The sequence below is a fragment of the Oryza glaberrima genome, chromosome 4, assembly GCF_000147395.1.
Source record: "Oryza glaberrima chromosome 4, OglaRS2, whole genome shotgun sequence".
NCBI lineage: Eukaryota > Viridiplantae > Streptophyta > Magnoliopsida > Poales > Poaceae > Oryza > Oryza glaberrima.
The window spans coordinates 16,000,676-16,025,684 of record NC_068329.1 but is presented as its reverse complement, the minus strand read 5'-3'; the positions used below and the strand labels follow the sequence as shown (position 1 = coordinate 16,025,684).

Here is a 25,009-nt window from a genome sequence, read left to right as displayed (position 1 = left end):
GCCTGTAAGCCTCTTCGACCCATCAAAATGCATAGTCCAATGCTCCATCTTTTCCTCTGGCATGTCTTCTTGGCACTCGGTCCACTCGACAAGGAAATCAGCTAACGCTTGTGACTTGATCGAAGTTCGTGGCTTGAACGATATGTCCAAAGACATCAACTCTAAGGCCCACTTCGCAATCCGTCCATTTTCTTCGCGATTATGAAGTATATCTCCAAGTGGAAACGACATGACCACCGTGACCGAGTGACTTTGAAAATAATGAGATAATTTCCTGACGGTAATTAAGACACCATATAATACCTTTTGAACCTGAGGATATCTTGTCTTGGAGTCGGCTAAAACCTCGCTAACAAAATAAATTGGACGTTGGACTTTTTGAATATGGCCTTCCTCATCACGCTCGACGACCAGGACCGTACTCACAACATGGGAGGTTCCCGACACATATAACAGTAGCGGCTCTTATGGATGTGGCGAGGCCAAAACTGGTGGAGTGGTGAGAAGTTTCTTGAAGTCTTCAAAGGCTTTTCGTGCTTCGGGTCCCCACTGAAAATTGTCAGTCTTCTTCAGCAGCTTGAAGAAGGGCATCCCCCGCTCGCCGAGTCGTGAGACGAACCGGCTGAGCGCCGCCATGCAACCAGTCAGCTTTTGGACGTCTTTTTGGGAGCTTGGCGGTTTCATGTTGAGGATGGCGTTGATTTTCTCCGGGTTGGCCTGTATGCCTCTTTGAGATACCATAAATCCGAGCAACTTCCCTGACGGTACTCCGAAGATGCACTTTTCCGGGTTTAGTTTCATCTTGAAAGCACGAATGCTTGTAAAAGTTTCTTCTAAATTCGTAATCAGGTCATCCTTCTGCTTGGTCTTGACGACTACATCATCAACATAAGCTTCAACATTGCGGCCGATCTGAGTCGAGAAACATCTCTGAATCATGCATTGATAGGTTGCTCCTGCGTTTTTCAATCCAAAGGGCATGGTGATGTAGCAGTAGGCCCCGAAGGGTGTAATAAACGAGGTCTTCAAGCAGTCGGATTCTTTTAGTCGGATCTGATGATATCCCGAGTAGCAGTCCAAGAAGCTGAGTAACTCGCAGCCGGCCGTTGAGTCAACCACCTGGTCAATGCGAGGTAACCCAAAAGGGTCTTTGGGACAAGATTTGTTGAGGTCGGTATAATCGACACACATGCGCCATTGCCCCGTCTTTTTCTGAACCAGGACTGGGTTAGCCAGCCAGTCGGGATGAAGGACTTCGTTAACGAAGCCCGCTGCTAACAGCTTGGTTAATTCCTCCTTGATCGCATCCTTCCTGTCCTGTGCAAAACGGCGGAGTCGTTGCTTGATGGGTTTGGCGTTTTCCTTAACATGTAAAGAGTGCTCAATCACCTCTCTGGGAATATCAGGCATATCGGATGGTTACCACGCAAAAATATCTTTATTATTCTGAAGAAAGGTGATGAGCGCGCTTTCCTATTTACAATCTAACTCGGCGCCTATTACAGCAGTCTTGTCAGGATCGGAGGGATCTAAGGGGATCTTTTTCGTCTTGGCATCACTTTCTTCGGTCTTCGTCAGCTTGGTTGCAGGCACTTCCCCCTCGCTTGCCGTGGTCGTAGCCAGTCGGATCTCTTCGCGGGCGAGAGTGGTCTCGTGGGTTTGGGCCATCTCGCAACTTTCTTTGTCACATGTGACGGCTTGCTTGATGTCGCTCCGTAGTGATATGACCCCTCGAGGACCAGGCATCTTCATCATCATGTAGGTGTAGTGTGGGACGGCCATGAATTTGGCTAGAGCCGGTCGTCCAAGTATAGCATGATATGCTGTCTCGAAATCAGCAACTTCGAAACAAACATTTTCTGTGCGAAAATTCTCCCGAGTGCCGAAGGTAACTGGAAGAGTGATCTGGCCGAGTGGTATAGCTGACAATCCTAGGATAACACCATGGAAGGGTGCATTACTCGCCTTTAATTCCGTGCGAGAAATCTGCATATCGTCCAGGGTTTTAGCGAAAAGGATGTTGAGTGCGCTGCCACCATCGATGAGAGTTTGTCGGAGCTTGACATTGCGAACCACTGGGTCTAGTACTAGGGGATACCGCCCCGGGTGGACCACTCGGTCGGGATGATCCGAGCGGTCGAACTTAATTGCTACCTCTGACCACCGAAGGTATTGGGGCGTGTCCGCCGAAGATGTGATTAAGTTCTTTGCGATGATCTTGAAAACCAGTCGGGACATCGTCTTCGTCATCTTTCTTCTTTGATGTGCCTTGATCTCCGTCTGAGGGCTTACGTGCGTTCTTGACGTATTGCTCCGCGAACTATTTGTAGACGAAGCAATCTTTGGCCACGTGGTTGGAGTTGGGATGATGCGGACATTGGGAGTTCATTATCTTGTCGAAGGTGTTGACGCGGGAACGTTGTCGGGAAGATGGAGAGGTGGTCGCCACAAGTTCTTCGGGCTTACGCTTGCGATCCTTGTGGTTGTTACTTCCACTCCCTCCTGCCGTCGGCATATCCTTCTTTGGCTTCCAAGTGGTGCCCGACTGTTTGGACGCGGTAATAGCATCTTCGGCTTTGGCATACTCGTTGGCTTTTTCGAACATCTGCTTAACCGTCCTGGGAGGTTTACGTCCGAACTTGCCGACTAGGTCCTCGTGGCGAATGCCTTTAGTGAAGGCGGCGATGATGACGTCGTCGGTGATGTCGGAGATCTTGTTGCGTTGTTCGGAGAAGCGTCGGATGTAATCTCGAAGGGATTCTCCAGACTTCTGAACAACGTTGTAGAGATCAAACTGTGTGCCGGGGCGTTCAAAGGTGCCCTGGAAGTTGGCGATGAAGTAATCACGAAGTTCCGCCCATGATCCGATCGTGCCGCGGGGTAGCCCGTGAAGCCATGACCGGGCAGAATCCGCTAGGGCCACAGGTACATAGTTCTCCATGGCTTTGCTGTCTCCTCCTGCTGCGCGGATTGCGAGACCATAGACGGTGAGCCAAGATTCAGGGTTGGTGGTGCCGTCATATTTCTTGATTCCAGTCGGCTTAAAGCCGGCTAGCCAATCCACTCGACGCAGATCGCTTGTGAAGGCAGCAACTCCGTCCACGTCGTCGTCGTAGCGATCCGGTGAATGATGGCCTCTTGCTGCGCGGTGCTGGTTGATGGTGTCGCGAAGATCGATGGGGCACCTTCGATGTGGGGAGTGTGGTCGTTCAACTCGGCGCTCCATATATCGCTCGGGTGGTGAACAAACAGACCGTTCATCATGTCCCCTGCTCCTGCGACTAGATTCGGCGCCGGCAATGCTGAGGCTTGGCTGGTGATAGTCTTGACATCGAAGATGAGGGACTCGGCTACCAGTCGGGGTGCGGGTGCTTGCAGAGTTGGCTAGAACCGAGGCAGCGATCATGGTCTTCGTCTGGTTCAAGATGTTGACAACATGATCGGCTTGGTTGAGTGCGTCTTCCTTGAGGAGGGTGTCGAGGAGAGTGATTGCTGCAACCGCGTTCTGCTGGGGGGTGCGAAAGACCGCTGTCCCATCGACGTCTTGTTGCCCAATGAGCTCTCTCGCTCGCCGCCTAGATTCCAAGGCGCGTTGTCGTCGATCTTCAGCCTCCTTTGCAATCCGTTCACGATCTTGTTGCTCACGCTATAGTCGTTCTCGCTCCTGTCGCTGTCGCTCTTCCTCTAGTCGGCGACGTTCAGCTTCTTGTCGTGCGCGATCATGGTCCGCTTCTCGGGATTGGCGTTGTTCCTCCGTTTCGTTGTCAGCCATGAATACGCCGAAGAAGAGGGGCGTGTAGTTATCCTCATAGCTGTCGTCGAAGTTGTCGAGGTCGCCGTGGTCGTAGTGGTAGCCGAAGTCGTCGTAGTCGAGGATCTCGGTTGGTCGAGAACTGACGCCGGGGGAGCTGAGGTAGCCATCCAAATCTTCCGTCGAGACTATCCCAAGAGGTTGGAGTATAACGCCAACCTCCCTGGATCTAGATCGGATCGGGGCCGAAGCCGGAGCTCGCCTAGATCTTTGAGTGGGAGATGTCTTGACTGTGAAGACAGCAGCCAAATCATCAGGAAGTTTCATCAGGATTGAGGGATAGGACCCGTCGTCTTGATCTGGTCGCGGAAAAGTAGATTGGATCTCGTCTGAGTGGTTTGAAGCCGACTCGGGAGAGATGATCTTGGAGTAGGCCTCGGCCGAGTTCGGAATACCGAACGGCACAGGGACCTGGTCTCTCCCCGACTGGTTTGAATCCGAGTCAAGGAGAGAGATCTTGCCGAAGTCGTTGGTGATGAAGTTGAGGCTGCCGAACCGGAACGCCTGCCCGGGAGGGAAGGCGAAGTCGTCGATGCCAGAAACGGAACCCATCGCACTTAGTCGGCAAAAACTTGACGCTGCCCCTACCAGGCGCGCCAACTGTCGAAGCAAGATTTCGGCAATAATAAAAGGGGGTGGCTATCAAGTTAGGAAAGTGGATGGGTTTAGAGACAAGGAATTTTATACAGGTTCAGGCCTTCTTATTCAAGAAGCAATACCCTACTCCTGTCCGGGGATGATTCCGCCGAGTATGTTATTGATTGTATAAACTGGAAAAAAGAATCGCGCCCCGAGAGGCACATGGACCCTCCTTATATAGGGGAAGGAGTCCGCTTTACAGAGTACCGTCCATATCCTAACGGAATATGGGATTATTGATAAAATACAATCGTAACCGACTAGGATCCCGGGTATTTTCTTGACATACAAGTTTAGAATCTAACCCGAGTCCTCATAAAGATATTCTATCTATATTTGGTACCATATATCCGACTAAATTATAACTGTCATGTAGATGTGGGGTATCCATAATCTCCACAGTCATTCATGTTTTGGTTTTAGATGTTATAATTGACTGCAAGTATCTGTATTCTTGTATTATTTCTGTGAATCTGTCTCTGCACAATATATTTTTGGACTTATATTCAGAAAACAATTCCGTCGTTATTGACCCAGGAGCGTCTGCTTATCAAGGTTTTCTTTCAGTACATTAGTCAAGTGAGATGGGCATTTGATTGCTTTCCAGTATCTTAAGTATACAATTATTACTTTGCAGAGTGGGTATATTATTGTATTTCAGAAAACTTTTCCCAACAGCTTGACTGCTTATATTACATTCGGACACACACCAACATACAGTTACATCTTTTTTAAAAAAAATAAAAAAATAAAAACAATGGTAACAATTACTGGATGCATACACATATATTAAAGGATCTTGATCTAAAACTCAGCTGATCACGTATTGTTATGTTTTAACCATGCAGTTCTGGATAAATTTATTATTACTGGACGAATCGCATCAGGACCATTCTATCAGGCAACAAATTGGACGCTGTGAGTACAGTAACCTGAAGAACTTGCATATCACAGGATATAAAGGTTCAAGAGAGCAGTTTGAATTTCTGATACATGTTGTGGAGAATGCCCCTGCACTTGAGGTTTTAACTCTAGAGGGAGCTGAAATAGAGTACCAGGAGGTTGCATTTTTTATGAATAGTGCGTGGATCGATAGAATTACCCTGAGCGCTAAAAAAATCTGCTCTGATTGCTCAACAGTATCCGAGGAAGAAACTTAGCTCGAAGACAAAGCTTTGTATTAAGATTACCTAGTTCCAGTCTTCCAGATAGAGCTAGCGATTTATGCAAGCCATGTGAATAGTTTTTTTTTTTTTTTTGACACGGCCATGTGAATAGTTTGTATTATTAGACAAAAGTTCCTAGTATGTTAAAGCTGTAAATGGTTAATGTATGAATTCCTTGGATTACCAAAATATACACTGTTAATGAAACATCATTGGAAAGATATATAGTTCAATTATATTATATTATATTTGAAACATCATTGGAAATATACACTGTTAACAAATTCAATATTTTTCTTTCCTCTAAAACGTTTGCATTGCACATGCATGTAATTTTTACCATTAGTTACTCTTGTCTTCTATATTTTGGCTTAGGTTTGCTAAGTTTAGGTTTAGGCTTATTGACTTAGCTGTTTAAGGCGACTTTTCAGATTATACGGTTTATAAGCCGATGGTTTAAATGATCTATATGAATATGGGCAATACTAGAAAGTCTTATAACCTGAAACGGAGGAAGACCATACTGAAATATTTGAGTTAGGTAGTTGCATGTGTACTTATATGTAGGAAACAGTAGGATTAGAAACTGCATGACCAATAACATTAACAATTGCATGACCTAGCTTACTACTAGTCTATCTTCACCAGACTTGGCACGTAAGCGAAAAGACTTCGCAGGGCAGGTCGCAATGGTTTGTATCTGCCACCTTGTAGGTACCAATATTCCTCCTCACCATCATAATCGTATCCGTCGTCATATTCGTCACCGTCATGATCTCCATGGTCACCTTGGCCCAAACCCAATGGCTCCCCGATTCCATCGCCATCGCCATCACCATCGTCACCACCACATTGCTCCCAATAATCCTCGTCGTCGGCGCCACATCGCTCACAATAATCGCCGTCGCCGCCGCATCGCTCGCAGTAATAGCTGGATTTTCACATTTTGGTCCTTTTAAAAAACTTATTTCGCAAATAGACCCCTAAAAAACTTATCCCAGAAATGGTCCTTTTTGGGGCGCCAGAGTGGCTGGCGCTGTCATCCAACGGGACGGCGCCAGAGAGACTGGCGCCGTCCTCCTACCACCGTGGCGCACGCGAACCGATCCTGTTTCTCTGTATGGAGTTACAACGGTGTCATTTTTATTTTATTTTTTCGGATGTTTTTTCACACTCAGGATCACGATACAACCAACCACAAAAAAAATTTAAACTCGAACTACCACTTAGCTAAGTCTGAAAATAGCTAGTATACCACTTAGTCTACTTTGCACCTTCACTAAAATTAGACCATAATTCCTTTAGTAAAACCCTTTGATCAGCATGTTAAACATAATGCACTCTACCACTATATGAAATTACTTAATCTAATTCAAAATATATAAGTTAAACAGTACATAGAGATGCAATTTTTTATTTTTATTTCATTTTTTTGATATTTTTTTCACACTTAGGAGAACATAGGAACCAACCGTATAAAAAATAAACTCAAACGGACAAAATATGTGACATGTAGAATTTTCCAAAACTCTACCGAAACGGACAAAATATGTCATCTATTAAAATAGGCGTAACTTGCTCGTACGGACTCGGAATCAGGCAAATAATATATGTACGGACATCTATAGAAAAAGTTACATCCGATTCTCCCTGGCTTTTCCGGGTTCGGCGATACTAAAACCTCCAAATTCCGCTTGCAAGATTGTGTTTTCGAGGAGAGAAGTTTTTCGGTAGAGCTTTGGAAAATTCCACATGCCACATATTTCGTCCATTTGAGTTTATTTTTTACATGGTTGGTTCCTGTGAGTTCCTAAGTGTGAAAAAAATATCAAAAAAATAAAATAAAAATAAAAAAAGTTGCACATCTCTCTCCTCTGCACTAGTTCGGAGAGAGAGGAGAGGAGAGGAAAAATTCTACATGTCACATATTACGTCCATTTGAATTCAATTTTTCTATGGTTGGTTCTTGTGTGTCCCTAAGCGTGAAAAAAATATCAAACAAATAAAACAAAAATAAAAAATTTCGGGGGAGGGCGCCAGCCACTCTGGCGCACTCCCCCTAGCCACCTCAGCATCGCCCCGCCACGTCGGCAAGGGGACGGCGCCAAAGAGGCTGGCGCCGTCCTGTTGAACGACGGCGCCAGCCACTCTGGCGCCCCAAAAAAGACCATTTTTGGGATAAGTTTTTCTAGGGGTCTATTTACGAAATAAGTTTTTCAAAAGTACCAAAATGTGAAAAATCCAGCCGTAATAGTCGCCGTCGCCACACTGCATGCGATCATGAGCAGCGCCACCACCGTCGCATTGCTCGCGATCATGATCGCCTGATCCGCCACATTGCCGAGCACAACCATAGCCAGCGATCCATTGGCCGACAAGACCCCGCGTCACGGCAGCCATGTCCACCACCTTCTCCGGGTGGCTCTCCCGGCCGCCGTCGAGCCGGTGGATCCCCACCCTGTGCTCGTACACGGTCAGCGTGCCGCCGTCGTCTGACACGGCGAGCGGCAGGACGACGCCGACCCGGCGGCGGAAGTCGACGCGCCACCGCAGCGACCACCGGTGGCCCTCCTCCTCCTCGTCCCCCGGCAGCTGCAGCGTCCAGATGTTGTAAGCCGTCCCCGAGGTTCTCTGGGTGTAGCACAGCTCGCCACCAAGCTCGGATATGGAGTCGAAGTCGACGTCCATGAAGGTGACACTCTGGGGGAGCGGGACAATAGTGAACGTCCCGTCGTTCATGGCGAACCGGACAAGGCAGTTGGGGCACTCCACGGCGAACGTCCCGTCGGACTTGTCGTGGGCGACCCAGTAGAACGCGCCGCCCGCGCAGGCCGCCGGCAGGTTTGTGTAGATGATGCACGGCGGCGTCACGGTGGCTTCCCAGTCGCCGGAGCCGGAGGGGCCAAGGACGAACACCTGGTGGACGATGTCGTTAATGTCGTACTCCAGATACTGCAACACGCCGGTGTCCTCGTCGCGGTAGTATACGTCGCGCCGGAAGAAGCATCTGGCGACGACGTACCTGCCGGTGCAGGGGTCGAAGCCGAGAGCCGCCGTCTCGTTGCTCGGGCCGTTGCGGCCTCCCGGCGGCAGGAGGAAGAACTCCTTGGTGGCGGGGTTGCACACGAAGATCTTCCCCGCGGTCGCCGCGACGGCGACGAGGCCGTCGCAGTGCGAGGCGAACAGGTGGATGCCGGCGCACTCCAGAGCCTCCTCGTGCATCAGCTCGACGATGGCGGCGGCGGCGGCGGCAGGAGACTGTCCTAGACGGACACGGTGGAAGCTGACCACGTCCTCGGGCGCCGCTCTGTCGTCTGGGTCATGGTCCATGCGCGTGTGGACGGCGAGCACCGTCGTCGACGGCGGCGTCGCGGCGCGGGAGAGCTCGAGGTGGCGGCGCACGAAGGCGGGGTCCGCCACGGCGTCGCGCCACGAACGGCACACCGACCTGAACCGCAGGAGGGATTTCACGGGCAGCCTCGTCAACACCTCGCAGATCAGTAGGTCGTTCGGGATCTCCATGTTGCCGCCGCCGCAGCCGCCGCCGCCGTCTGTCCGCTGCCGTCTCGCCGGACGCATCACGTAATCGCACATCGTGTCACGTATGCCGGTAGCAGTCAGTAGGTCGATCGATCTGGAAACACGCTAGGAAGAAATAACAGTAGACGTAGCATAGCTATTTACTTGTACGTGTGTACACAGGGGCAGCACACGGCAAGAACAGAGCCCGAGTTGGATTGGGAGAACCAAAACCAATCACTACTCCGATTAGAATTAAGTTGCTACTATTAATTTCCTCGTGGATTCACAAATCCGAAGGAAAATCGAACCAATGCACAATGATTCCACCTCTCTCACGTCGAACCACAGATCAGAAGATGGAGACGACCAACGCGCGCCCGGAGAAGCGCCACCGGATCGCCGCCGCGGCGGCTGCCGTTCCAGACGACGTTCTGTTCTCCAACATCTTGGTGCACCTCCCGGTGAAATCCCTCGCTCGTCTCAAGTGCGTGAGCCGATCTTGGCTCGCCGCCGTCGAGGACCCCGCGTTTGTCCGCCGCCACCTCGAGCTGTCCCGCGCGAGGCCGTCGGCGATGATCGTCGTCGTCCCTCCCAAGGATGGCAGTATAAGCTTCCACCGCTTCCGACAACTACAGGTAGTGGACACGACACCAACCATGGACGACAGCAGCAGTAGCAGCAGCGAGGTTGAGCTGATGCTCGAGAGGGCGTTCCCGGATGGGGTCGAGATAGACGTCGCCACGCACTGCGACGGCCTTATCGCCGTCACGACGGACGCCGGCGAGACATTCGTCTGCAACCCAGCCACCAAGGAGCTCGTCACGCTGCCGCTCGGCATCAGCTGCCACAACGGCTGCGTCGTCTGGGATCGGTTCGCGGCCATCGGCTATGATCCGTGGCGCAAGTGCGCAACCGGTACGTCGTCTGTAGGTACTTCCACCGGCGCTACCCAAACAGGGCCGGCGTCGCCGAAATCGGGCATGAGATCTTCGTTCTCGGCGGCGGCGGCGCCGGCTCATGGGAGGCCACCGAGGATCCACCACCAACCAGCGCCATCGTGCCCAGCACTCCGCCGGCTTGCATCGGAGGGTGCTTCTACTGGTGCACCAACGAGGACGTCGGCAACCCGAGCATGTTGCTCCGGTTTAGCCTTCACAGCCACAAGTTCGACATGGTTCCATGCCATCCGGGCTGCTCATCCGACGTCTTCGCATTCAACACCGTGTCGGAGCTGGACGGTAAGCTGTGCTACACCCACACAGCCACGGAGACGACGAAGACGACCTCCCGTCTCTGGATGCTGCTGCATCGATGTCGGCGACTACGTGAGCTGCGTCTCCCCGCTGGTGGCCGGCGGGGAGCACATCTTACTGTCGGTGGATGAGAACTTGTATGTGTATGGTGAGAGGAGTAGGGTTCTGGAGAAGGTGGTCGACACGGCAAAGGTGGAATACGCGCGGTCGGATGGGAGCAAATATAAGCTAGGCTATGATTTGTATAGTCAGCATTACTATGTTCCATATGTGGAGAGTCTAGTCTCAATTAGATTTCGTAATTATTAAGACAATCAAGTCAATGTGATGGATTTATGAATCATTAGGGGTCTGATCCACAGGCTCAAAAACCGCCGCCGCTGCTCCATCCCCCTCCGGCCCTCTTCGTCCGCGCTCACCCCCGCTTGAGCAGCTCGCCGGAAAGGCGGGCAGCAGCAAGAACGACTGCGGCGGAGCTCCTTCTCTCCTCTTCCACCCCCTGATAGCACCATGCGCCTATGCGGGTTGTGGTCACCGAATCCTGCCATGTGGCAATGGGGTTCTCAGATATAGACCAATCTATCTTCTATTATATACTAAAAGTCTATTAATCTTCCTATAAACGCTCTTAAACCGTCACGTGGGATTCCTATAATTGCTCTTAAGCTGTCACGTGGCGTAAAAAGAAAAGGTGAGGACCCACATTTGCAACGCATGTATTTGAGGACAAAACAGATCGATCTCTACCATTAGATTAAAAAATTTCCCAAAACAAAAGAAATTCCGAAATCCCCTCTGAGACCCCCCCCCCCCCCCCCCACATACACATGCGACATACGGGTGCCGCTTTTATTCTCCAGTTTTTTTTTCCTACGGTAATTAAAAGATATTAATTTGGTAACCAAGTTTCTAATAGATGGATTGATCTAACAAAAAAAATCCGAAATTCTTTCCATGGGCTCCCGCATGCATGTACGCATTACATGCTCCTTTTCTTCCCTGTTTTCTTTTTCTATTGCAGTTAAAAGATATTTACTGCACTTTTATTTATGGCAATAAAATTTCTGCATGTTCCATATTGATGTCTCACACACAAATTGGTCTTCGTGGGTTTTATAAACAAATAAGCAACGTTTAAATGATTATAAATTATATACCCAATATATGATCGGCTTAAACCATTGTATATTTTAAGCAAATTAATAATTTATGATTCATTCATATTGACTATTTTCAATGCTAAAAAAGTTATTACATGTTGGACCTACCTACTATCATCTTGAGGCGTCAACCGAGTTGAAGGAAATCTAAAAAATCTTAATTGAAATCAAATGCCAAACCTGATTTTTGTCACTTACGGTTAGACATCTAATAGGTTTTTTATGAACTTAATTATTTTATCTCTAAATGTGTGGGGGCAAACTATAACCTATATGCGCGCATGGATCATCATGCTTAAGCAATCATAAAATGATTATAGCATCTAATACAATACGTGAAGTCTCTAATAATTAGAGGGAAAAATCTTAGAATAATCTCTTTGAAGTCTCTAATAATTAGAGGGAAAAATCTTAGAATAATCTCTTTTTTTTACATCATAACGTGTTCCTTATTGTAACGTCCCGCCTTCCCCCAGGCCAGGCCCACTTACATCTGATAGCTTTCATAGGTCATAGACTACCCTCACAGACCAACACATGTCGGTCACCCATCCCAAATTGCTCCAGGCCTCACAGACCAACACATGTCGGTCACCCATCCCAAATTGCTCCAGGCCAAGCACGCTTAACACTGGAATTCTTTGGAGATTGGCTTCTGGAAAAGAAGTTGCAACTTGTTGATATGAGTATTCTATTAATCCTATTAAGTCCTAGGCCGGGATGTTACACCCTCACCCCCTTAAGAGAGATCAACGCCCCCGTCGATCAACCCCAGGCCAGGAACGTCCTCTCTTGGCCACGTCCATGTGTCCAGTGCCAACGCATGTGCCATGCTGTGTAACCACTCCCGGTCTACACCAGCCATGCGCACCATGCCTGCGCAACTGCGACACACGCGCCCGTGAAACCGCGAGAGCCCTTAAGAGAGATCGACGCCCCCGTCGATCAACCCCATGCCAGGAACGTCCTCTCTTGGCCACGTCCATGTGTCTAGTGCCAGCGCATGTGCCATGCTGTGTAACCACTCCCGGTTTACACCAGCCATGCGCACCATGCCTGCGCAACTGCGACACACGCTCCCGTGAAACCACGAGAGTCGGCTCTGATACCATGTTGTAACGTCCCGCCTTCCCCCAGGCCGGGCCCACTTACATCTGATAGCTTTCATAGGTCATAGACTGCCCTCACAGACCCAACACATGTCGATTGCTCCAGACCAAGCACGCTTAACCCTGGAGTTCTTTGGAGATTGGCTTCTGGAAAAGAAGTTGCAACTTGTTGATATGAGTATTCTATTAATCCTATTAAGTCCTAGGCCGGGATGTTACACTTATCAACTTATCAGGTGTCTAATTTTCATAGCCAACAAATTTAAAATAAAATTATGGACATTCGGCATCATGATGGGTCGTAGGAAGCATGTGTGTTTCAGGAAGGGATTATGGTAGTGAAACAGCTATGTGGTGCCAGTTGCGATCACTTAAATTTATGGCATATACCATGCGACACTTCAGAAATATGAATTTGTGATAGGAGATTCCGGTTTGGTTTTAATTTATTACTACCTCAGTTCTCAAACAGATGCAGCTAAACCTCATAATATTAAATCATTAGTAAATAAAAAATAGGGTTTAATATGGAAAAAATGATATTAATAGAATGTGTCATCCTAGAAAGCGTGCAGTCAAATCTCAAAATCTTAATTAATAAAAAAATTATGCTTATATGAAAAATAATATTGATAATTTTTTATGAAAAATGCTATTATACAGTTATATTTTTATTATTTTTGAAATATATAGCTAAAAAAATTAATGATGGAACGTGTATATTGGAGACTGTGTCGATGTCCATAGTAGCAGAGAACATAGGAAGTAAAACACAATCCATATAATATTTTTAGCTCAATTTTGGTGGTAGGGTTAGGACGTCTTTACCCTATACTGAGTTGTACACTCGACACAATTTTGTTTTCTTCTCAAATTTTAGAGATCAAAAGCATTTTAAGGATGATTGATATAACATAAATCTCCAATATTCCATACAAAATGGAAAGGAAAACTGGAATTTGAATAAAAATTGGGCTAAACTTAAACATATTTTTTTTAATCCAAAGCCCAATATAAATTGCAGAAAATAAAAAAAACACTTCTGCGGGACCAATATAATTGGAATATGTGATTTTTATAAAGAAAATCATACAAAATATTATAATTCAATTTTTTAGTTAAATTTCAACAACTCTTCTTAAAAAAAACTATGTTGATTTCTTAAAGTATAGAGGTCCAAAACGAAGATTTGCTAAGTATTCCAATAAAAACACATATAGTAAAATATTAGTTCATATGAGTCAACTCTGTTGTTGTGGCACAATATTTTCTTATAATTCAATATTTCACGGTTTTAAGTAATTTTAGTTTAGAATTTATATGTTGCGAGGGTAATTAAAAGAAAATCATAACCAACATTCAAAATACAAAATAGTCACAAATGATTTATTGGGAAAAAAGGTTGCTAATGGAATACAAATATTTTAAGAAAAAATGACTCATATTTTTCAAACAACATTAAATAAGATGTCCGCGTATATTGCTTCCTAGTTAGATCTAACATTGGAGGCCGGGCACCGACACGGAGGCCGCCAGCTGAGGCGGGTTGCATGGATTGCATCTGAATCAGGAGAGATTTTACAGAGATTGGTCAATCGATCGATCAGGCCAACCTTATCCGTTTTTTGTGAGGAAATTGATTTACCTGAGTCTCTCTGCCACACATGCATTTACCTGCGAACTCTAGGTGGGTGCAGTAATTGTGACATGATGTGACACCAAAGCACACGGCTCGTGACCTGTAAGATAGGATGACTGGGCGCCGGTTATCGGTCTTCCTTTCCTACCGTCCATCCATCCATTTTATCATCTATTCTATTGGGTACATATCGGATCGTGACACATTGATAACTCTTCTGAGTTACTCTCTTAATAAAAAAACAACCTAGTACAATAAATTTGAAGATGTATGATATCCTAATAAGAGATTGCTTTTTTGTCGGAGGGAGTAACTCAACACAATAGAATCATCATACATACACACAGAATAACTCATATTATTTCAGTCTACCAAAATAAACAACTTAAATATCTAGGGCCGTCCCATAAACAAAATATGTGGTTGTATATTATACTTAGTTGGTGATACATAATTTGGTACTTAATCGATCCGGACGAACACTTTCCCTATCGATGTGCAACTACCACCGTATGTACACCACTTGCTGCTCAAGTCTAAACCATCATTTTTAGATTTTCATTTTCACAAATAACAGAGACAACCGTTCCATACAAATATTTTCAAATAACCCATTTGTAAAGAGTAAATATCATGTGATAGGTACCATCAAAGTCTTTAGGCATGATTAAGCAATACCTATATTAGTAGCTCGAATATACCCACATTGGTACTTGGATAGTAGCACAACCCATTCTAGGTCTATCAACAATAGGGTGATAAATAATCAGGGTGAATAATGCAGCAAATAGGAGTTGTTATAAAAAATCCTACAATTTATAAACCATCACTTGCAATTTGTAAATAGTAAAATATTTGTGAAAATATAGAATTTTTTTTGCGAGGATGAAAATATAGGATGTAACATGATCCAAGAAGGAATTAAATAGAACTTGCCTTGACGAGCTGGTTCCTCAAGTATCTCTTGGCCCTCCACACTCTCGTCAACAGCATCAAATGATTCCTCCTCTATTTAAATTTGAATGTATATTCTTTTTTTTATATTCAAATGAACATCCAATAAAATTTCAAGATAAAAATATGATTCATGATGCATAGTATGTACAGTGTGATTTTAGATGAACTTATAAAAGGAATCGTCTAAATCCGATGTCATACGTACAAGGTATTGCAATTTAAAGATTTAAGTACGACAAATACAAAAGGTTATTATTTAAATTCAAATTAGTGAAATTTTACATAAAAGTGATGCTAAGTATGAGTGTGCAGTATTAAAGATAAAACTATTAAAAATCTAACAAATTTTGGTTCCCCTCAATCGGAGTTAAAAAAAATACTTTTTAATGATTTTCCAAAATTTCAGCATTTTAATTATAGTGCATAAAGTAATTAACAAAATACTTTTGTTCATATTTATTAATATCTTTATTAAAGAACTAAAGCATACTTTTTTTAATTACACGCAGACACAGACGCACACATACCACTACACACACAGCACCACACTCACATGAATGCGTCTCCTAACACATGCTCTAAACGTGGAAACCAGCGGCATATCCCTTGTTTCCCTAAAGTCCCGTTGAAAGTCTACCTGCATGTGCATAATATTCGTGGGCACCGAGATTTGAACACTAGCGAGTGGAGTCATACACCCACGACTTTATCACCACACCACTAGTGCTTCTCCAACTAAAGCGTACTTTGAATAATACGTTTTCCTACCGTGAAGGCGTATGCATATTTTACCTGATTCATTATTTTAGGATGGGTATCCTATCCTGCAACATTTTAAGACGGAGGTAGGAGTAGTAGATAAGAGGAAAATAAATGTCACTATGCTTCCAAGAAAATGCCATGATTGATGTCGGGGTGTAGAGATGGCCCATTGAAACTGAACAGACATTTGATACTTTCCCAGAATATAATGAAAAACACCAAAAGAGAGAAGAAAAAAAAAACCAGACATTTCCGAGGTCACACGGGAATGCAGAAATTGCTCGAGGCATATATACCCGTACACCGAAAGCAGCAGCAAACATGCATCTGCCAAATTGATAGTGTATACGACGTGGAGTACAGCAAGAGAAGCGGCCGGGGTCGTTAGCTAGCTAGCTTAGCGACCCCTGCCACACAGGTAGATCACCTTGCAGTCCCTGGTGTACGGCAGGCCTGACTTCGCGGGGCAGTGCGGCCTGCAGGCGCTCCCGTCAGGACGCAACGGACCAAATGGGATCTTCCCGGCCAGCTCGCGCCGCCGGTGATGAAGCTCCACTCCTCCGCCCAGCTGCAGCTGACGTGCCGCCGCCGACCCGAGCTCGACCACCACCACTAACCTTTCTTCTGTCGTCCACGGCGCCGTCGCGTTGTTCTCGGCCTCCTCCGCCACGCTGATGACGACGCTGGCTGATGCTACGGCGACGAGACGAAGGGCGAGAGCAGCAAGCAGCAGGTGGAGGAGGAAGAGAGACAGCGGCGTCGCCAGCGCCTGCTTGCTTCTGCTCACCATGGTGGTGTTCTCTCTTCTCCTGCAATGAACTGATTTTGCAGTGATACTCGCGAACGTGCTCAGTTCATATATACTTATATATAAGGAGAGAACTGCGCGATCGATCGAGCACCGACGGTTTTGTTACCGCGTAATATTGTTTGCACATACCGCCCTAAAATCTCGCGTTCAATTGCTTGCGTGCTTACAATTTCATCTGGAAAACTCAAATCATTTCTTAAGTAGATATCCTCTCATTTTTACGTGTCACTTAAAAAGACATAAAAAAATTTAAAAAATTGGTAGAATAGATTAATATGTGATATGTCACTTCACAAACATGCAAATTCAAATTTAACTTATACAAGTAGAAAAAAAATTTGACTATGAATATAATGCGTAATTCACGGTCAAATTTGTTATTTTTGCTATGAATTGTACAAGTCGAATTTTAATTTTATAATATATTGATCTATCTTGATTTTTTTTATAAAAAAATATAACTTTTTGAACTATATATATGCGTAGGGATTTCCACTCGAGGGAAAAAATCCACTTCCATTTCATCTCATTACTTAATTACTTCTTAGTTGTGCTTTTTTTTTTCTCTTTTTTTTCTCTTTTTGCACTACAGCCCAGGCTGTCCCTTTTGATCCGGCGGCGCCCGTGCCACAGGCTGCCAAGGTAGTACGTTTCGCTAGCTGTGCGTGTGTGTGTTCGTCGGTATTCGGTGATCGTGTCGTCGTAACGTGGTGGTTACAGTACCGTTTGTGGTACACCGGCCAGTACAGGACTGAACACGGTGGAACCCAAAACGAACAGAAAATTTTCCCTCTTACGCCATTGACGATTTGACGTTAGTCCTCTATTACCGATGCTTCAGAGATAGTTTCAATAGGGAGAGATCGTTAAACATGGTTCAATTGAGGTCCATTTGAATCGATAGCTCAGCAGTAAGGGGTGCGTGGTTTCAACCCCGAGATCCCTTCTTTAATCCTTCACGTGCTCATAATTTTTTTAGAAAAATATTTAGAGAGACGTCTCTCTCTTCATATCTCTTTTTTTTTCTTTAACACGGTTCAATTACGTGACGACGGACCTACAGATATATACATCTAATGCGTGTCAACGACGACGGAATTAATAGCTAGTCTTCCAGCATGTTTCACAGCACTACAATTGATTTGGTTTCGAACGACTGGGCCGTATGTATCAAACTGATCATTCCGGGTTAGGTAGCTGCCGTGTTGCTACTGCCTGTCGCTGTACACCACGTCCTTGCAGGTCCACCGTACGTCCAGGGCCTCCTTCATGGCTCCGCTCCACTGATCGTATCGATACAGGGTTTACACTTTCGATTTTGATGAAAATTTCGGTGATTATGGTAGGACCAAAAATCCAAAATTTACGAAATTTTAGGATCTTTTGGCACTTTTTGGACCAAAATTTTCTGAAATTTTGACTAAATTTAAATAAACTTTGACCAACTTATATAAAAATTTAAGAAAACCTGAAAATTTAGGTCGATATATTGATTCGCCGGTGAGGTCTAAAATACAGAAATTTCAGAAATTTCTAAAATTTCGAATCAAAATTACAATCACTAATCGATACAGCTTCTTGCAGTACAAAGCTAGCAAGATCTCCCTCTTCGGCTCCTCGTTGGCCATCACTGGAGACAAAGACTCCCCGCTGTTGCCACCAAGATTTGCCCTAGGAATGCAACACTTGATCTGTCCTGAAAAAGCAACACTGAAGTTTCACCTGGTACGATTGTGTGTGCGTGTAACGGAATGCAGGAGATGGCTTCCTTGCTGTGGCACAGATGCACAACAAGCCTGTCGCACAGCAAGCCAGGAGCAACACGTCTCCCCTGCTGCTGCTACCAGCCGACGTGCTTCACGCGGCTGCGATACGAGCAACGCTGCGCACGCAGCAGCAGCATGCTCTGCTGCGGCGTCGCCACCAGCAGGCTGGAGGTACTGCGACGACGGCAGCCGCCAGCGGCTGTATTGAGGATCGAACAAAACAACACAAAGGAAAGCAAAACGAGTAAAAGGAAATATGACAGAAATTTTGTATCGATTGATTGTGTATGTATGTTTCCAATCGGCCTAGACCCATATATAGTGTGCCTGGTCTTTGGCTTGGTCCCACACTAATTAGATTAGAGATCACATGGTATTAACCAAAACAATGAAAATTAACATAGAAATGGAAACGTTGCATATGCACAGCGCCTCCGACTTCCTTGCCTCTGTACGTCACCTCTATGCTGCCAACTTGATCATGTGATCTTTTATCCAGCATCACAGCATATTAATTTTGTTCTCAAGCTTTTATCTTCCATAGAAAATCCTGAAGAAATCAATATTTGCATGTTCTGCTGCTACGCCAGGAGCCAGGAGGCAAAGTAAAACTGGAATTAAACCATATATGCATGCATCACATTCAGGAGAAGCACTTGCCCATATATTCTCTGCTAATAACCTGATTAACCATTGAACAACCGAATTCAATTAAGTAGAAGAATAAAAACATTCGGCCAGACCTCGTCCAAATAAAATAACCGTTAAAAATCATCGGCTGTCAATTTTTGATATCAACACCCGCCACTGCGTCCCCCTGTCAGGGAGGTTGATGCGGCAGCACAATGATCACCACTCCGGCGGCCGTGCCCCGTCGTCGTCCTCCATTTGCCAAAGCTCTAAGACCATCGACACAGTTGGTAAGGTCGTCGTAAGGCCATTCACAGTACAGTGATGTGGCATTCAACTTGGGGAGGCCAGGGCAGAGATTCTCCTCCACGTCAGAGTATTTCGGTGCTCAATAAAGAACACGGAGCTAAATGTTGCCACAGGTTCCTCATCAAAGATTGTAAGTTTGGGCCCACACTTTTGTGTTCTGCATGCGCCACCAAGAAGGGGGAGAGAGAGGACCGGAAGAGAGACGACGAGGAAGAGGGGAATGGGAAGGGAGCCAGATCTGACCGGAGGAGCTCAAAACCTGCCATCGCCGGGGAGCTCGTCGACTGTCCCTCCAATTTGCACCGCCGAGCTTCACCGCCGACGCCGCCGCTGCTTCGGAGGAGGAGAGGAGGGGAGGGGTGGATATGGCCGTTCCACCACCCATGTCGCCCGTCCGCCGCTCCCACACCACCGACATCGACGTTGCTTTGGGGGAGCTCGAAGGAGAGGGGTGGATCCGACCGTCCTACCCCCATCGCCCCCCATCCGCCACTCCCGTACCACCGACTCCAGCGCTGCTTGAGCCGTACCGCCGACGGTAGCGTTGCTTCGGAGATGCTCGAAGGAGAGGGGTGGATCTGGCCGTCCCACCGCCCTCGCCGCCCGTGATAACAATCCGGCCCAGGTAGGGTTGGCCGAGGCCCAATAACTTAAGGTTGCTCGGCCGCCCGACTTTAGCATCTCTGCCAGCGGGTAATAGTGGAGGATGTCCTCATCATTCCCACCCCGTTAAACAAGGGCCCAACTCTGATATCAAATGATAACAATCCGGTCCAGGTGGGGTTGGCCGAGGCCCAATAACTTAAGGTTGCCCGGACCCCAACAGTTCTTTGGCACACCTACTCAGGGAAATGCCCAATCTCACTAATAGACTAGTCCAATAGGGGAAGGGTGGCTCTCCCTTTTAAGGTGGCTTCCTCCTCCCAAGCTAAGTAAGGTGGGAATATTCAGATGCTCACACGGTCGCCGCCCGACTTTAGCGTCTCTGCCAGCGGGTAATAGTGAAGGATGTCCTCATCATTAATGATAACAATCCAGCCCAGGTGGGGTTGGCCGAGGCCCAACAAATTAAGGTAGCCCGAAGCCCAACAGTTCTTAGGCACACCCACTCGGAGAAAGGCCCAATCTCCCTAAAAGACTAGTCCGATAGAGGAAGGGTGACTCTCCCTTTTAAGGTGGTTTCCTCCTCTTAAGCTAAGCAAGGTGGGATTATTCAAAGGCTCACACGGTCGCCGCCCGACTTTTGCGTCTTTGCCTGCGGGTAATAGTGGAGGATGTCCTCATCATTCCTACCCCTTAACAAGGGCCTAGCTCTGATATCAAATATAACAATCCGGCCCAGGTGGTGTTGGCCGAGGCCCAACAAATTAAGGTAGCTCGGACCCCAACAGTTCTTAGGCACACCCACTCGGGGAAAGGCCCAATCTTCCTAAAAGACTAGTCCGATAGGGGAAGGGTGACTCTCCTTTTTAAGGTGGCTTCCTCCTCCCAAGCTAAGCAAGGTGGGATTATTCAGAGGATCACACAGTCGCCGTCCGACTTTTGCGTCTTTGCTAGCGGGTAATAGTGGAGGATGTCCTCATCAGCCCATCCGCCACTCCCGCATCGCGGACGCCGGCGCTACTTCGGGGAGCTCGCAGGAGACGGCCGACGCCCGGCCCACCGCCCTCGCCACCCCAGCTGGTGCCTCCCGACGCCTCTGTTCTCTGCTTTTTCTCTACCGATGGGAAAAAGAGGAAGAGGAGAGAGAGATATAAAAAGTGAAAAAGATGTGCTAGTGGGACCCACTTTATAGGTAACTTGCATTGTGGAGTGTGTGGCTAATAGGGTTCTTCACCTAGTTGGCATGCGAGGTTCGGTGAAATCCCACGACGCACTGCTACTGCCCTAATATACTAGGATATAAATCGAGATACTGACAGTCTGACAACCTTACAACCACGTCAAACTTGCCGCTGTAACATATTGAAATAGAAAAGAAATAGAAATAGGGACCATTGTTGGAGCTGTAGACATTTTTTGGGTCCTCAAGAAATGAAGGCAGCTCCCATTTAGCCATTAGGGGCTCTAAAATAGGAGCTATTGCTGGAGATATTCTAAGAATATTCTAATGGTTGATAGCCACCTTAATCTACAGATGCTGGGGTTTTCAGCTTTTCTTCTTGTTCATTTTCAAAATTCTATAATTACATAAATTTTGCAATTACATATTCTAAGAATATGTGTGATAATCTGTACTGTTTGCAAAAGCTGAAGATTTTGTATAAGAGAAATTTTACAATCCTTAAAAAAAATACCTTGAGTTACCAAAATTTTAGACTAAAATTTTTAGTACCATGAGATACTTGGTATTTAGAGATACCAAATTTTACGTTAGAAAATGAGAGTTTTTATGGTTTTGCAGGTACCTTGGTAGCTGCCGGTACATATAATCCAAACCATCAATTGTCTTCAATCCAACGGGTGAGAAGAAGCAGTACCAATGGTATTGAGCACGTGATTGTATAGAAGATGAAGAGGTACTAAGGACAGAAGGGTAGTCAGGATATTTTTGTTCCAATTGTATCTTCTTCATCTTATCCTCTCTCTCCTGAAGATGCCGAGCAGTAGTGGCTCATCAAAGGGCTCTCGCCGGTGGAGTGGCCAACCAGAGTGGAGGCAGAGAGAGCCGGCGAGCCAGAAGGCACTTTGATGTGAACCTTCCCTTTTTAATTTTTCATGCACATTTTGTTTTTCTTCCCCTTTTCCGTTCTCCGGCGCCTCTTCTACTGCTGTAGACGAGCAAGGTCGACATAATTGTGCCACCGCGGTTAGGGTGGCCACGCTGTACGGATGCAAACGTCGTCGCACGCCACACTGCCGCAGCCGTAGAAAAAAATTGATATCTCTGGCTAACACATCGTCCATGCCCGCCGCTCCTGCAAGAGCTCCAAGCTCCTCGCCAGGGACGCCGCCACCACTACCGTCTCGCTGCTACCATCTCGTCATCGGTCGCGCTCGGCAGCTCCCTGTGCTTTGGCTTTGGTGGCAGCGCCGGCGTATCGTTGCTAAATAACTGGCCGTCCTCATCGTCCTTCCCGCCATCGTGCTTCAAGCGCCCTTCACCGGCGCGAGCTTTGACACATCCAAGTACGGGTACGGCTTGCTATGGCAGCAAGCAGATGACGCTGCCAGAGGCCATGGTGCAGCCGCGTGAGGACGAGGAGCTAGCGTTGGCTGTTTTTCTTCGTAGTCCATCGCACCCCTAACGATTGAACGGCCAGATTTTGTTCAGTATCTCCCGATATAAATTGCTGGACCAGAACGAACCTCTTAGAAAATATGGTACATTCTTAGGATGGTAAAATCACCCTTTTATAAAGCTTCAGCTGCCAGAACGTTCGAATCCCACATAGCGTGTGTCGTGCAATCAAATCGAAAGTTTGGAGAGAGAGAGAGAGAAAAATTCGCCGATAGTTATATATAGCAAAACCAAAAAAAAAAAAAATGTCATCATGCACGTACGTTTTGTCCATTACTTAATTAATTACTATACATAAGCAAAGTCTCTATCGGTTCTTTAATTATATAGTTACTCGAACAAATGGAGACCAGGCTCTCCACGTACGGGACAACGTAATGCTTATACCCCAAGGTGCCGTCCTGCCGCTCATACTCTTCTAGCTCCCGCTCCAAGTTGGCAACCTCCTCGATCGCTCTAGTCCGCTCGTTGTATCGATACAGCTGCTCGTCATCCAGAACAAGCAGCATGTCCTCCCCATGGTGGTACACGGGAACGAAGCCCTCCTTCCGTATGACGATCCCCCTCTCGAGCAGGTTGATGCGGCAGCGTGGCGACCACTCCTGATCATGATCCCCCGCTAGCTGCCAGAGCTCCAGGAAGTCGGCCGCCAATGGCGCGTGGACGTAGCACACCTTGCCGGACAGGTCGACGACGCGGTCCGTGAAGTAGAAGTAGCCGTCATCGGAGGAGGAGGGCGTGCGGCGGCGGCAGGTGCAGCCCCGAGGGCGGCGGACCACGTCGAACTTGGCGTCGCGCAGGCCGAACCGGAGCAGCGCCATCTCCGCCTCGCCGTCGCCGGCGGCGCCGGCGGCGGTGTAACTCAGCCAGTAGAAGTCCCCTCGCACGCAGATCGCGCCCAATTCACCGATCGGCCAATGCCTGCCGGGCGGCGGCGGGGGGTCGGTCTCCACCCAGGAGTCGCCGCCACCGCCGCCGAGGGTGAAGATCTCGTGACCGAGGCGCCAATACGACGTCTCCCAGCCGGTCGCCTCGTCGAAGAAGGGCTCGGTGCTCAGGTCGAAGTACCTGCAGACGACGTACCGGTCGCGCCACGGGTCGTAGCCGATCGCCGCGGCCGGCCAGAAGCACTCGGAGAGCCCGGCATTGGTGCCGAGCGGCAGCTGCACGAGCTTCCTGGTCGCCGGGTTGCACACGAATATGTGGCCTCTGGTGCCCGCGACGGCGACGAGGCCGTCGCAGTGCGAAGGGACGAACCCGCAGCCGATCTCCTCCGGGCACGTCGCCTCGAGCATCAGCTCAGCCGTCGCCGCCGCCGCCGCGGCGTCCGTGGCTGTGTGCTCCGGTGACCGGAGGCGGTGAAAGCTGATATACCTGGACAAGAAGTTGCCGCCATCGTGCGGGATGACTAGAGCCGAAGGTGGCGTCCTCGTGCGAGACAGCTCGAGGTGGCGGCGGACGAAGGAAGGATCCTCGAGGGCGGCGCGCCACGACCTGCACACGCTCTTGCAGCGCGTGAGGGTCTTGACAGGGAGGCGCGTCAGGATCTCGGAGACGAGTAGATCGTCCGGAACGGGGGCGGCGGCGGCGGCGGCTGCGGGCGCCGGATATTGTGTGATCCGGCGGCGCTTCTCCTTGCGCCGTCGGTAGTAGATCCCCATGTTCGGTGTATGTTAGTATACAGCATTGGTTGCATATATATAGGAGAACATATCAGAAGAGTTTGCCGCATGTATGTAGGATTTGTAGAGTCAGAAGTTGATTTCGACTCGACATTGGCACGCCAAATGAGATAGCTAGCTTTCCATGATTGATTTTTACCCATATGACCGTATCATCATGTACTTTTAATCATCCACTATACTGAATACATGGAAGATGCACTATAAAAAACGATTTTCTTTTCGTTTTTTTAGGGCCGAAACATGTTTTAGCTGGTTGCCACATGGCGCCGCCGGAGACCAAAGGCCAGTGAAGAGGCTGCTGTTGCATTATGAGGGCTAGTGGAGATGCCGAAGATTGATTTTCGCTAGCGGCCGACTTAAGGAAACCGCCAGCGAAAATCCTCTTCGCTGGCTGTTGCATTCGTCTTATTTAAAAATATCATATAGTTATTTATTTTGTTGCAATTTAATTTATTCTTAAGAAATATTTTATCCATGATTTATATTTTTCACGTATTTGTACAAGGTTTTGTAATGAGACATAATCTCATCAATTAAAACCAGCGGCAA

The 25,009-nt window shown here is 47.4% G+C and overlaps 5 protein-coding genes across 5 annotated transcripts; 1 reads left to right on the top strand and 4 right to left on the bottom strand.

Moving 5' to 3' along the window:
• Nucleotides 1-6,246: 6,246 nt before the first annotated feature.
• LOC127769959 (uncharacterized) lies at nt 6,247-8,355 on the bottom strand. Its single transcript, XM_052295617.1, has 2 exons — nt 7,871-8,355; nt 6,247-6,547 (listed from the first exon to the last, which is right to left on the bottom strand). Exons 1-2 carry the CDS (start codon nt 8,353-8,355, stop codon nt 6,247-6,249), a joined length of 786 nt encoding a protein of 261 aa, XP_052151577.1.
• A 193-nt stretch (nt 8,356-8,548) lies between these two features.
• Nucleotides 8,549-9,210, bottom strand: LOC127769465 (F-box protein At5g10340-like). The gene is given in 2 exon segments (XM_052295051.1): nt 8,549-8,760; nt 8,763-9,210. Coding segments are annotated over 2 exon segments (660 nt in total).
• A 284-nt stretch (nt 9,211-9,494) lies between these two features.
• On the top strand, nt 9,495-10,522 carry LOC127770817 (putative F-box protein At3g52320). Its single transcript, XM_052296606.1, has 2 exons — nt 9,495-10,009; nt 10,069-10,522. Exons 1-2 carry the CDS (start codon nt 9,495-9,497, stop codon nt 10,520-10,522), a joined length of 969 nt encoding a protein of 322 aa, XP_052152566.1.
• A 5,621-nt stretch (nt 10,523-16,143) lies between these two features.
• On the bottom strand, nt 16,144-16,882 carry LOC127771824 (uncharacterized). Its single transcript, XM_052297763.1, has one exon. It carries the CDS (start codon nt 16,806-16,808, stop codon nt 16,416-16,418), a length of 393 nt encoding a protein of 130 aa, XP_052153723.1. The 5' UTR covers nt 16,809-16,882; the 3' UTR covers nt 16,144-16,415.
• A 6,947-nt stretch (nt 16,883-23,829) lies between these two features.
• On the bottom strand, nt 23,830-24,436 carry LOC127769272 (putative F-box protein At1g33530). The gene is made up of 2 exons (XM_052294806.1): nt 24,019-24,436; nt 23,830-23,969 (listed from the first exon to the last, which is right to left on the bottom strand). Exons 1-2 carry the CDS (start codon nt 24,434-24,436, stop codon nt 23,830-23,832), a joined length of 558 nt encoding a protein of 185 aa, XP_052150766.1.
• Nucleotides 24,437-25,009: the final 573 nt, after the last annotated feature.

Bases quoted from the DNA above. Each gene is read 5' to 3' on its own strand.
- LOC127771824 (XM_052297763.1), bottom strand. From the start codon at position 16,808: ATGGTGAGCAGAAGCAAGCAGGCGCTGGCGACGCCGCTGTCTCTCTTC.
- LOC127769272 (XM_052294806.1), bottom strand. From the start codon at position 24,436: ATGGGGATCTACTACCGACGGCGCAAGGAGAAGCGCCGCCGGATCACA. The intron at 23,970-24,018 runs ACTGCGACGGCC...CCACATATTCGT, and splicing joins CTGCGGGTTCGTCCCTTCGC to GTGCAACCCGGCGACCAGGA.
- LOC127770817 (XM_052296606.1), top strand. From the start codon at position 9,495: ATGGAGACGACCAACGCGCGCCCGGAGAAGCGCCACCGGATCGCCGCC. The intron at 10,010-10,068 runs GTTCGCGGCCAT...CGTCGTCTGTAG, and splicing joins GGCTGCGTCGTCTGGGATCG to GTACTTCCACCGGCGCTACC.
- LOC127769959 (XM_052295617.1), bottom strand. From the start codon at position 8,355: ATGAACGACGGGACGTTCACTATTGTCCCGCTCCCCCAGAGTGTCACC. The intron at 6,548-7,870 runs CTATTACGGCTG...GTGAAAATCCAG, and splicing joins ATGCAGTGTGGCGACGGCGA to CTATTACTGCGAGCGATGCG.